Source organism: Phoca vitulina, unplaced genomic scaffold (genome assembly GCF_004348235.1).
Source record: "Phoca vitulina isolate PV1807 unplaced genomic scaffold, GSC_HSeal_1.0 scaffold3, whole genome shotgun sequence".
NCBI classification, from domain to species: Eukaryota; Metazoa; Chordata; class Mammalia; order Carnivora; family Phocidae; genus Phoca; species Phoca vitulina.
In genome coordinates, this window is record NW_022589706.1 from 6,973,411 (window position 1) to 6,987,499 (window position 14,089).

Genomic DNA, 14,089 nt, shown 5'->3' on the forward strand with positions numbered 1-14,089 from the left:
ATATTTTTAAAGATTTTATTTATTTGACAGAGAGAGACACAGTGAGAGAGGGAACACAAGCAGGGGGAGTGGGAGAGGGAGAAGCAGGCTTCCCGCAGAGCAGGGAGCCCGATGCGGGGCTCGATCCCAGGACCCTGGGACCATGACCTGAGTCGAAGGCAGACGCTTAACGACTGAGCCACCCAGGCGCCCCTAAATAAATATTAAGGGAGAAAAGGCAAGCTCTGTATTCACAGTATAAAACTATTACATAGACTTGTCAAATCACTACTTTGTACACCTGAAATTAATGTAATATTGTGTGTCAACTATACTGGAATTAAAAAAAAGAAAAAATTACAAAAAGTTTAGAAAACACCCAAACCAAAACAATACATTGTTTGGGGATACATAAATCTGTAATAAATTCGTAAGTACAGTTCGTTAACTTGTCTATCTCCACCTCCTGTGTAAACACCAGGAGGGCAGGTTTTTATTCATGGATATATGCCTATCACGTATAAAAGTGCCTGGCACACAGTAGATACATGTTGAATTAAAGTGCTAAAAAACAAATCCAGGTCATAGCTGCTTCTATGATGACAGAGAAAGGAGATGAAATTAAGAACTACACAGCGCTGTAATTTATCTGTGGTACTGTACTTACCGTGGGTCCTGGGTACATTGGTATCCATGATATTATCCTCTGTGTCTGAACAAATGTCTCAGATTTCATAATTTTTTTAAAGATTTAGAAAAGAATGGATAGCTATCCAAATTAAGTGTAAGTGATTTCTAGAATTTCTGAACTGTTTTCTCTTTTATAGCCAGAAGAACTAATTTACCAGCGCACAGACAAAGCGGCCGCAGCTGAGCTACAAGACAGGTCATATGATACCCATAAGTCCACACACAATCTGTCACTAGGAGTGTAATACCAAACTAAACAATTCTCAGCCTGGATCAATAATTTGAGCAATTAAACTTTAATTCATGTTTATAGACAGATACCAAATACAGATGTGATCTCTAAATCCCGTAGCTCAAAGGGAGGCCTTCGCATCAGCATGGTATGGAACAAACACAAGTGACCTCCAGCAGTGATAGGTAGTTCCCCCAAAACGTCGCCTCATGAGAGCTCAGCATCATGTTATTATGGGTCTTGTTCAGATGTATCATAATCCTCAGCTTAATTAAATATACCTCTTTTGTCCAGTTAGTGGCTTACTGAGCTCCAGCTGGTTTATAAACCTAACACATGGAGAAGCCTGGTAAGAGTCCCTATAATCATTATAACCCTGTAAAACAAAACTTTACTCTTCCAGCTTTGCAAATGTGGAAACCAAGGTTCAAAGGGGTCAACATACTTGTTAAGTGTCAGAGGGGGTTTCTGAGCCCGGTCAGATCTTTCTGATTTCAAAGTCTGTGTGCCCTTTCCACTGTATCAAGCTGTGTAAAGAGCAGCATGTCAAATACTCAAGAATAAATGTGACCCTTTCTAAGTTAGTATTATTACTAGAAGACTCCAATTTATTCTCAATTTCAAATTTTAAATAAAGCCTTACTGGAGATCCCTATCTAGAACAACTAATTCCCCCAAAAGTCTGCTTTTTCTGATAGTTTCAGAATAATGTGGGTCTATTAACTAGACCATTATTTATTTATCCAATATTGATGAAATGCATGGCAATTCAACCATACTCTTGCTCAGACCATCTTGAAACCCCGAACAAAAATATGTACAATGTGCCAAATGAGAAGGGGATCCTGCAGCTAAGCAGTGGGGAGCTGGCTGGGTCCTCTAAATCTCGGCATTTGGCTAGGGATGCCCAAGAGGCTTTAGAATTGACAGGGTTTCAACTCAAGCCCCCGTTTTCCCTGCCATTGTCAAGTCACTCGTCCTACCTCAAACTGTCCCCACATAAGTAAAACTGCGACAATATCCCCCTCATAGTCACTGTTAGGATTAAGTAAAAATGAACAGAAAGCATTTTACACAGTACCTGGTAAATAAAGGCTCAATACATGTTAGCTGTTTTCCTTTATTCTGTATTTTCAACTTAATTTTTGATATCCTGCTTTGTAGTTAATATGATAGGTATTGGATCTACAGAATGTAAAGCTTAGTGATGATGGATATCCTAAGAACAGTCTTAAGGAAATTCAGAAAAATAATCTTCATAAACAGAAGTCACAGCACAGGGTGAAGAATCAATATGCAGCATTAAAAGCCCTACAAATATTAAGGCTTTCAACATAAACTATGCCTAGTGAACAACTCCACGTGAATCCCCACTGCATATAAACTATCTTTGTTTACAAAAGTCACCCTTGCAAAAAATAGAGCTTCTTTTTTATAAACAGGATTGAAAAAATACTAAAAGAAAAAATCATGGACTGGAGGCCACGCCATCTGACTAGGTGGAACAGGTACTGCACCTCTGCTCTACGGCACTTCTTGCCTGTGTTGGAGAGAAGTCAAGGAGAGGACATAGAAGATGACCACAGAGCAGAGCTGCTCAAACAGCTGGGGGACTACCGGGTAAGTACAAACGGCTCTACACTGAGTCTGTGGATTTCATTTCAAATTGGAAATTGCATGGTATTGGATTTTTAAAGAATCAAAGTAACTACTCTGCTCTCCACAGTACATAGGTGAAGCAGCAAGAGTAAAAGATGTAATTGAAGGTTCAAATCTCAGTAATTAAGCTATTATTAAACAGCAAAATACCTCTATAAACTGAAAATGCTGTAAGACTATGCAATGAAAAATACCTTTAATAAAATGCATTGCCAAGAGTATTAAATACAATTAAAACATCTGGCTAAATCATATTAGACTCTAAAGGTGAAACCAACCACTCCTGATCAGTTTTAAGGAGATGATTTTATACTAATTGCTTTTCAGTGCTAAGAAAAATTCTCGTAAGTCCTCTCCACTGTCTGTCAGTAGTGCTGTATGGATAATAAAACCTAGAAAGCAGTCTCAAATTAAGACAGTAAGCCTTGTTGGCTGAACAGGGTGAAGTCAAGTTGGACATTTAATACTATTCACGGACTAAAACTAGGTTTTCAGGGGCACCTGGGTGGCTCAGCTGGTTGAGTGTGACTCTTAGTTTCAGCTCAGGTCTTGATCTCAGGGTCCTGGGATCGACCCCCCACGTTGGGCTCCCAGCTCAGTAGGGAGTCTGAAGATTCTCTCCCTCTGCCCCCCCCCACTTGTTCTCTCTCTAAATAATCTTAAAAAAAAACAACTAGGATTTCAGCTAGGATGTCTTCAAATAACAAAAAACTTAATTCAAACAGCCCTGAGCAATAGAAAGAATTTATTGGTTTATTTGAGGAAAAGTCAGAGGTGAGTAGCTCTCAGAGCTGTACCACTCTTGCGTTAAGTCTTCCCACTTGCCCTCCTCTGTGTGATGGCACTGTCCTCAGGCTTTTCATGGAACCAAATGGCTGGAACAGCTCCAGGCAGGACTCACATCTGCACACGTACTGTCCAAAGCAGGAGAGCGTATCTGTGTGCCATCACTCCTAGCAAGTTTCCTGGGATTCACTTTGATCACATGCCCATCCCTATAGATCAGTCACTGTGGCCATAGGGATAGAATATATTGATTAGGATTAATCCAGATCCCTAGAATTACATGGGTTACTATGCAAACTAGGGACTGTTAGGCAGAGGGAAGGGAATAGTGGAGGGTGGCTGGGTGCTAACAGCTGTCTTATACACCAAGTCAATGTGCTAGCAACTGAACAAAAAAGACATTTGGCCCCTCTCCATTTTCTGTATTGCTAATACATAGCTGAAGAGAAAAGCAGAACTAAATAAATGACTTCAAGATGCAGAAGGAAGACAAGAATATTAAGAATTGCGTATGTTTAAACATGGAGAAAAAAGTACAATGAAATCCTCAAGCTTCACTAATGACTACAAATCTTGGTTGTTTTTTCCCTTCAGTTCTCTGGATTTCCCCTTCACATGCCCTACTCTGAACTGAAACCTTTAACTGAAGCCGTGTATAGCACCGGAGTACATAATATTGATGTTCCCAATGTTGAATTTGCTTTAGCTGTATATATCCACCCATACCCCAAAAATGTTTTGTCTGTTTGGATTTATGTTGCCTCCCTTATACGCAACAGGTAATTTCTTCATTGTATTTTTGTATCATGTAAAAAATGTAATTAAGGTATGAGAATATTTTTGTGGTATTGATATTAGAAGAAATTATTTGTAAATAATGAAATAAAATTATCATTATTTCCAAAATAAGTGTTACTTATTAGTCTGCCTTACCTCTTGCCACTCTGACCCCACATTTAATCAAGGCTACCCAGAGTTCCTCCTCACACTAAGAGCTCCCTACCTCTATGCCTTTGTACTTACCTTCTGCTTGGAATGCCCTCCTTCTTTGTCTGTCCAGCAGAATACCCATCATACTTTTAAGAACCAGCAAAATAACACAACTTCTCTGGGGGCAGGAACAACTTTGCGATATAAAATTTTCAACACCAAATACCTCGTAAGACCTTATCCTATAGAAATACTGAGCAAACATGTACATGTACACAAATGTGCCCATATATACACACACATACTCCTATTGAAACAATATAGTATGGGGGTGGGGGGAGTATGTTTAAACATTCACCAAAAGGGAAGTCGTTTAAAAAATTAAGCCATTGCTATGGACTAAATGTTTGTGTCTCCCACAAAATTCCTATCTCGAGACCCAAATCCCCTATGTAATGGTATTTGGAGATGGGTCCTTCGGGAGGCAGTTAGGTTGTGAGAGTGGAGGCCCTGTGTTGGGATGAATGCCACTGTCAGAAGAGACAGGAGAGAGTTGGCTTCCTTCCCTCAGGCTATGTGTGGATGAAGAGATGGCCCTCTGCAAATCAGAGAGCTCTCACCTGAAACCACATCTGCCAGCACCTCATCCCTTGACGTCCCAGCCTCCAGATAGAGGAGGAATAAATGTTTGCTGTTTAAGCCACCCAGTGTATGGTATTCTGTTAGAGCAGCCTAAACAGACTAAGACAAACACCGGTACTACTATACAAGCCATTAAAAGGCATTAAATATATGTGCTGACATGGAAAGATGCACACAAAACAGAAATACATAAAGCAGGATTTCTTAAGCACTACTGACATTTTGGGCCAGTAATTTTTTTTTTTTTTTTGGAGGGCTGACCTGTTCATTAGAGGATATTTGGCAGCATCCCTGACCTCTACCCACTAGATGTCAGTGACATCCTTTCCCTCTGCCAAATTGTGACGACCAAAATGTTTCCAGACATTGTCTAATAATGTCCTCTACGGGATAAACTGACTCCAGCTGAGAACCAGTGATATAGATGGAGTATGATCTCACTTAAAAAAAACAAAACATAAAACCAGAGGGACCAAATTAAGGAAAAACATTCACCTTTTACTTTATTCCCTTTGCCTTCCTCTATCAGATTATATTACAATTATGTGTCTGCATGCCTCTGATACCTCAACTATGAACTCTTCTTCAAGGGAGACTTCAAGGACTGACATGTAACAGTCATTACCAGGCAATACCCCGTCATTACAAGGTATCCATGGACGAGTTACTTAACCTCCCTGCTGCTTATTTTCCCCATATATAGGATCAGAATGATCACATTACTTACTTCCTCTCACTGCTTAAACAAGTCAGTATATGTAAGCATACGTACTTAGAACACTGCCCAGCGCTGAGCGCCTGATGTCAGGCACCCCGAGGCAGTTCACATAACTTGTATTTTATTCTAAGAATGAACAGTTCCAAAAATTCATTAAATCAATCACAAAACCCAAGATAAATTTAAACCCAGTATTTACAGTGTTTCATCAAATACTAACTATACCCCAAAGTTAATGTATAAAAATTAAATGTAAATTATGTTGTCCATCTCCCCATGCAACTAGAGAGAGAGTGGAAAAACAGTGAGTCTCCACAGGACGATGTGCTGACACACCCAAGTCCATGTAGTTCGGGACTGCCAGGTCCTATTTAATGGTTTGCTACTATCAAGCAGCACAGGACAAAGCAAAAGGGAGGCACCTCAATCACCTGGTACCCCTGAGGATACCCTGCTCAAATTAGTTAAAAGAAAAACATTTAAGTCAACTCCTGAAACATCATTGAATCATTATCAAAATTTCTCCCCCAAAAATATTATACTGTTTTGTGACTACATGGAGGATAAACTTGAGTCCTCACTTGATGACTCAGGGCCAGGAGTCCGGATGAGTAATTTTACTCACAATTCACGTAAATACAGATAAGATGAAGTATGGGGTTGGATGGACTCACTCCAGAAGAATTCTTGTAGTATGTTTTCTTAAAAATAGCCCCTGATGTGAACTTTCCAAATAAACTTTATTAAACACTTAAGGAAATAAAAACACAGTAACTACAAGAAAATCAACCTTACAAAATAAAACTTCAGACCCCATTTAAGTGCTCACTAAGCTTAAATTTCCTTTCAAGTTCTCTAAGGGATCAAGAAATCATTTCTTACTTTGTGCTTAGGCCAAACTTTTAAAGGAGGCCCGCTGCCACAGTACCACAAAAGCCGTGACTACTTACACCTAAGAGGTACAGGTTCAAAAGGTAAGACGGTCTGTTCACACAGCTGCCTCGTCCTACATGCAAGAAACATCCTGCAAGTTCAACCATGACACAACGAGAGAACCCTGGCAGGAGGCAACACTTCAGAGAGAGCCATTAAGAGAGGCGCCCCCACCCCAGACTTGGGTCTCCCCTGCAGTGTTTAATTCAAATATTAGTGAGACTTAAGACATAGGTGGATTCTCCCTGTTCAGATTCTCATCAAATGAGTCTTCCTTCATCTTTAGAAAGCTGTCTCAAAGTTTTCTCTTAGCCTGAACTGAAATCTGCTTACCTGCAGTTTGTCCCTTTCCTACTCCTATCCCTCAATAAAACAAACAAGAATACCTGGGACCACAAGTAACAAGACTGCAAGATTAATTCCTCTTCCACAGCCTTGCATGCATTTCCAGAAGTAGATGGCGTGCTGCCGACTCTTCTCTTCAGGACATAAAATTATATATAGCATTACCTAAAACTGATTCAATATGTGCCTTTCTGAACAATAGGTCCCCACTCCCACTGTCTCTTCACACAGCAATGAAGACAGCCATACACATTCAAATTCTGACTACTGCACAATTCATCTCAAAAAAGACAATTCAGCTCAACAAAATTAGGTATCTGTCTAAATTGCCAGGATCGTGATTTCACGGGAGCTCAAAAGAAAATATTTAGACCTATTTTACACTAACATAAACCTGAATTGAGATTTCTAATGAAATCAAAACACCAAAAAAATTATTTGGTAAAGTCCTCAAAGTAGATTTTATTGATACATTTGTTCAAATGATTGTGGAATTTTTAAAAATCCCTCCCAAATTTGACAATTTAGGGACAGTGGTAGGAACCAGGAATATCTGAAGAAAGCGAATACAAATACATTGGTACTTTGCTAGCTCACTGAGCTAACACCAAGAAGCCAATTTATTCTATTATCCTAAAGAATCTTATATGTGGGTATGTTTGAATTGGCCCTCTGAGAACTGTTCAAACAAAGGAAACATTATGGAAAAAAGACTGGTTTTCAAAATGTGCAATCTTTCAAAATAAAACTTCAGAAATGTATGTTTGAAAAGATCTGCAAAGCTTGGTACAGTGTTTATATATAAAGAGAACCAATAACCCCATTGACTTTAAAACTCAAATTAATCTAAAAAATCCTTTAAATGGCATGGCATTAGTGACATTCTTTTCAAAGCATTCCATTTAAAAGAAAACTGCTAAAACTGTTCTCACCCTTATGAAAAGATCTAATCCCTTTCTAAAACAAAAAGATGATTTGCAAGAGAAACAACACTGTACAACTGACTGGTAAATAAAGATTTCTCAGGCTGTAAGAAATGGGGCCAAAACAATCAAAAAGGGATGGTTAACACAAGAAATGTGCTATAAGTAAAGTGCATGAAAGGAAGCCTGCTCAGCTAAATGAAGTAGACAAAGGTCAGGAGTCAAGGGTCATTCGCCAGAGCGGCAGCAGGCTCGAAAACCACACTGCAAATTCTGGCATCCGCTGGCGGTATCAGCATGAGGACCTGTGTAAAAACAGAGAAGTGTGAAAGGAGGAAATTTCTTAGGGATCACATGAAAGAGCTAAGACATTTGACTTTTTTTTACTAGCAATACATTTATAACATAGAAGTAAAATGTCCCAGTGAGTGTATAAAAAATTAGACACAAATACAGCCAACAGCAGCTCTACTTTAACTGGTCCAAAAGCTAAATGAAACAAGAAGGGAAAGAAATAATTTTTTGGCAACAATCTTACAAAATAAAATTCTAAGACAAAAAGATAACCCACAGAAGCAAGCCTGTCCAGCTAACTTAACAACAGATTTCTTATACTCAGAACATCCTTCCTAGAAATATAATTAAGACAAAAACAGCCCCCTCCGTAGACCAGCTAAAGAACCCAATATTGAGCAATTACAAAAACATTACAGTCGAAACTTAAATAAACTATATAGACATAGACTGAACATGTTTTCCATATCTTTATTTAACAGCTGCAGCCAAAATAAACGGATAGGGTTAAGTGAAATTATCTTCCAGAATTAAGTATATAATGAATGATTAGCTAAATAAACATACCTAAGACATAATAAAAGTTATGATTCATTTACAAAACAAGAATGCAACACTGTGGAGTAACTGACATTTTATCCCATTCACGTTATGCTGCCCAGACACTACATACAAGATCCATTAGGGAACACAACTGAGAATTAGGAATATCAAAGAAGCGATATCATGGCACATAAGCAAACGTTAAGTTTTTTGAATGAATCACAGTTTTCATAAAGGCAGGCAAATGTGCAAAAGGATGTTTTAACTATACCGAAGCCTTTCAGTGTGTCTGCACCATGAAGAAACAAAGAGCAGTTAATTCGTTCTTATTCATCAAACAGAACCAAAATCCTTGCATGTGTGATATGTAAGGATCCCATACAAAAAGTACATGAAGCGTCATTTTATAGACGTCAAATGGATTATAACTGAAAAATCATAGTACTCTGATTGATATCTAGTTTAACTCAGAAACTATTTTAAATAAGCTTTGTTTTGTTTTTTAAAGTAGCAGTCCGCTGCAAAAGAAGGCATTTGTGCTAATACCAACGTAAGGAAATGGCTACTTGCAATAAAATACACAAAACACTTATTTCCCAGAATCCTCCCTTGTATTCCTGAAATGGCACACACAAAACACTAAGGGCAGACTTCTTAGGATATACAATCAATGAAGTATAATGTTCATGTATTTCAATAAAGAAATGATAATATACCTTTAAGTAAGAAAAGAAACTAATGAACTTTACAAGCATATGTGGGACTGCAATTGGTTAGGACTTCATTTATTTTCAAAAATGTATGTTTAATTTTAAAATAGATGTGATGATGCCTGGGATATGGGGAGCAGGTATGGGAGTGGGCAATGGAAGATGGGCCATGCTTTTATAACTGCCAAAGCAAATAATACATGAGGCTTCATTACATTATTCCATGTTTACATGTTTAAAATTTTCCATAACAAAAAGTAAAATATTTCAAATATAAAATTAAATTACCAAAAGCCCATTTTTATTTAATCAAAATTAAAACCTGTTCTATCTTAAAAATGAAAAGTTGAATGCCAAATATTTTAAAAAATTCACAAAGTAATTTGTTATTAATTTCCCTTAAAATAAGACTCAAGGTTAGTCATCTTAACCAAAATCAAAGTAAAATGTCCTAGTACGTATCATATTTATTAGAAATGTCCTGACGGGCGCCTGGGTGGCTCAGTTGTTAAGCATCTGCCTTTGGCTCAGGTCACGATCCCAGAGTCCTGGGATAGAGCCGCGCACCAGGCTCCCTGCTCAGCGGGGAGTATTCTTCTCCCTCTCCCACTGTCCCTGCTTGTGTTCCCTCTCTCGCTGTGTCTCTGTCAAATAAATAAAATCTTTAAAACCAAAACAAAACAAAAATGTCCTGATAAGGAAACCTGTAGTTTGAAACTCTTCCACTGTCAACCTTTGACCAGGTTTTCCTTCTGAACATATTTTCAGCTTTTTCCTTACACACTACTTAACCCTCCATGCCACCTCTTCTGAGCTTGTCTTTCTGCACCCCTTAAACGCTGGTTCCTGCTCTGCCTGACGATCACCTAGTGCCTCTCTTCAAGACCCAATCCCCTGCCTCGCCACGACTGCCCTGGTGACATTCAGTCCCTGGGCTGAAATGCTTGAACTGGTGGATTTTGCAAAAATCTATTTCTCAGTATGTAATCCTCCAATTTTTAAAAAGGGAGCAATAAGAGCAAAGAGACATGGAGACTTTAGACAATTTTCCAACTAAAACTCCCTTAAAATATTTAAAAATTTCTATATTCCGGGGCGCCTGGGTGGCTCAGTCGTTAAGTGTCTGCCTTCGGCTCAGGTCATGATCCCGGGGTCCTGGGATCGAGTTCTGCGTCGGGCTCCCTGCTCAGCGGGGAGCCTGCTTCTCCCTCTCCCACTCCCCCTGCTTGTGTTCCCTCTCTCGCTGTGTCTCTCTTTGTCAAATAAATAAATAAAATCTTAAAAAAAAAAAAAAAAATTTCTATATTCCTATTTTTTAAAAGACAGAAAGGTAAGGAAGAAACTTTACACTGAATTCAACAATGACCTGGGAAAAGTCCTAAGTGATGGCTGAAAGCAATGCAAGTGAAGTATGCTACTAATTTTAAGGCAGGAAATATAAGGGAGCCTCAAAGGAGCCAACAGGACCAAGGAAACTACTCTAGAGATTCCTATCTTTCCAAATATACACAGCTAGTCACCATCCTCCCCAAAAGACAGGCTCAGCAACCTCAGGTCCACCCTGGCCACTCTTTTATCTCAAAGTCTAAAGGATGGTAATAGGGATCACAGGGAAAGAAAAATGCAAGAATAAAATTATGTGTCCCATATTAGGTTGAGAGTAACCCAATCCTGCTTATCTGTCAGCATCTCCTTATTAACATCACAAAACAAATTCCTCACTCACAGTGATATAAAATGTGCCCCCTCCTTCAAATATGCACTAGAATGTCTGAGTTTTAAGTATAGAGTGAAAAGGGTATTTCAAATCAGAAAGTATGATCTATCTAGAGAAGCCTATGAGGACTTAAACAGTAACTATGATACTATCTTAAAACTACAATCCCATCCTAAGGTCAATTTATAGACCAGGTGTCTGAACCTAATAGTCATGAAAGTAGGAGATTTTATACTATTAAAAGCCAGAGGCAAAGCAAAAGTGAAGACAACCACTGTTTCTAACTTAGGTTAGTCTCATAATGTAGAAAACAGTAGAGAACAACAACTTCCAAAAGCATGAAAACTGTAAGTAATGTTAACAGTAAGACTCTTAAGCATCGTAGAAGGACTGTTCAGAAAAGGGAATGAATGGACAACAGAAGAGTGAGGCAGCACTAGACAGAAACACGACTGAGATATCTCCTATGTTATTCTGCCAAGTATCTCGAGCAGACAGCTGTGCTTCCACAGACACTGACAGCTCAAAAGGCCATTCCCTTTAAATATTTGACTCATCACCAGCAAATGTCTAGCTCAATACAGAACAGAAAAGTCAAATGGTTGTAATATATGAGGGCTGAGGGCTAAATTAAGTTAAAGAATAATAAAGAAAACAGGAAAACAAAATTGGGCATAATCGTTAAATAAAATTTTTAAATGCATGGTAAAGAAATAAATTTGTAAGAAAGCATTTTTTAAATATTAGATAAAAAGAGCTATAATGTTAACTATAGTTATTTTCCCAAATTTTTATTTTTGATTGATTTGTTTTTCCTGGATTTTAAGTATATTATTTATGCTGTATATCTGCACTTACCTTCACTTACCTTTAATTCCTCTTTAACTTAAATTAGAAACATAAGAGAGCAAATCATCTGAGACTGTGTCACCTCCAGAACTATGAGCTAATCTATCTTAATTCATAAATTATACAGACATTGAAATGCAAATCAGTACAAAAAGTTTATTTGCTATCATTGTTCAAGTGTTCTTCAGAGCTCCAAAACTATGCAATTCCATTTAACACTTCTTAAATGACAAAGAAGCTTTTAAATGTTATGGCAAAGAAGCCTTCTTTTATGTTTAAATCTTAACTTTATCAATCAAATCACAAATTTAAATGTCATGAGGAAACATTCAGAAGAACAAAACTGGCATTTTTTTAATCAGTGCTTAGTACAGTATCTTGCTCACAGTAGATATTATTTGAATATCTGATACTAACTTCTCTACTAGTGCTTAGGAAACAGGTCATTCTGCTTTACTTATCACTCATTATTTAGTTAATGAATATTGTTTATCAGTATTTACTTCTTTTAGTTAGTAATCTAGTAGCTAACTATACTGTTTTTTTTTGACAAATACATTTTTAGTTAAATGTTACCCAAATATTTAAAATATAGTTTGTCACCCATGCTCCCTATTATTCTAAGACGATGTATAAAACATATTAACTACTTTCAGAAAAAATAAAAATAAAAAGGGGGCCCCATAAGCAGTCATTAAATATTTATTGTACAAACTGAGCTGTATTAAAAGATACTGGATCAGTCGTGTCATCTTGCAAAACTGGATACAATGCAACTTTATTCTAACACTTTCTAGGTTGTCCATATGTCCTTTTAAGGAAAAAGTGCCATCAGAGCATTGCTTTAAGAGCAATTGGCTGGAACTCTGGAATATAAGTTAATATGACAAGTCACCCTATAAACTTTAAAGGATTTCCATTTCCCCAAAATCATGTTTTAAGAAGCTGTAAAAGGAGACTTAATATTGGATTATACAAGCGCTGTCAATTTCCTTTCAAGTCTTTCAAAGAAGTCAGATATCTTCATTAAAATTCATTTATTGAAAATTACCACTCATTTATCAAGAAAAAAATCACATTCAACAAAAGGAATGTAGCAGCTCCTTTGGAACACTTTAATATTTATATATTCAAAACCAGTTAAGATGAAACGAATTCTAACATCCTAACAAAATGCAAAAGATTAAGTATTTAACTTTATCCCATCACCTAAATTATTTCAAGAAGTTTTCAAAATTATACAAGCAAAACAAGTAGGCAGATCATAAAAATGAACTGAAATCCGATCTCCCCTACCCTGTAACATCTATATACCCAAAAACAAATCTAACAAATTCAGTTGTGATATTCCCACAAGCATAACCTATGCTGAAATCAACTGTAGACAATTCAAGTGCAACATACAAATAAGATGTTTTTCTTATAAAAATAATTGCTTACTAGTTACTTTTCATAATATGTCCTAGAAGCATTAGGAATTAGGAAGTACAACATTGCACCTACAATGACATAACTGTACATTAAAAAAATCTCTCATCACAAATTTACTGCATCTACCAAAGCAGTAAATGGTTTGTGGAAGCAATCAAACTTTAAGTTTTTGTATGCTTAGCAGGTTGCAACTAAAATGACACTCATTTCACCATTCCTGGATTATATGCTGAAGGCAAGAGACAGCAAAGAAATGCTCCTACTTAGTATTGCAACTTCAAGAACAAGGGAGGTCATCTCCTGCATCACCAATGTGATGCCAGAAATAAAAGAGCTGCGATCTCCTGTCTCTTTATATGTATTTAAGGAAAACTTAATCTCCCAGAAATAGCAATTTGCTAACTTCTCTGCCTACAGGTATGTCATTAAAGAGACCATTCCTCCAGCCTTGGTTCCTTTCAACTGTTCTCCCTGAGAGAAACTCAGGTGATCTTCTTGTCATCTTAAGATGACTTAGGCTTTCAAAGAAAACAGTATATGGTGTAAAAAGACAGGTGCATAGTAGAATCTGAACCATGTAAATGTTTCTCTAGTTATAAATACAGGGGATTGATTTGCTTACTAATAACTGAGAAGCTTTTTGTGCTTCTAGAAACTTGAGTCTCTACCAGTGACTATCAAAAGCCCAAAAGGGTACTGAATGTACCT

The 14,089-nt window shown here is 37.4% G+C and overlaps 2 protein-coding genes across 4 annotated transcripts in view; one reads left to right on the forward strand and one right to left on the reverse strand.

Moving 5' to 3' along the window:
- CC2D2A (coiled-coil and C2 domain containing 2A) overlaps window positions 1–7,273 on the forward strand; it is a 137,486-nt gene extending 130,213 nt beyond the window's left edge. For 2 of the 3 annotated variants that reach the window (XM_032399987.1, XM_032399990.1), the window contains 3 exons: window positions 807–865; window positions 2,344–2,521; window positions 3,941–4,129. In XM_032399987.1, the coding sequence (XP_032255878.1) occupies window positions 807–865; window positions 2,344–2,521; window positions 3,941–4,129 (426 nt within the window). Of the gene's footprint in view, window positions 1–806; window positions 866–2,343; window positions 2,522–3,940 lie in introns of all 3 variants that reach the window. The other variant, XM_032399981.1, reaches the window with a different exon arrangement.
- An 83-nt stretch (window positions 7,274–7,356) lies between these two features.
- Window positions 7,357–14,089, reverse strand: part of FBXL5 (F-box and leucine rich repeat protein 5) — a 44,751-nt gene continuing 38,018 nt past the window's right edge. The window contains exon 11 of the mRNA XM_032400001.1: window positions 7,357–8,142. Within this exon, the coding sequence (XP_032255892.1) occupies window positions 8,066–8,142 (77 nt within the window). The 3' untranslated portion in view covers window positions 7,357–8,065. The remainder of the gene's footprint in view (window positions 8,143–14,089) is intronic.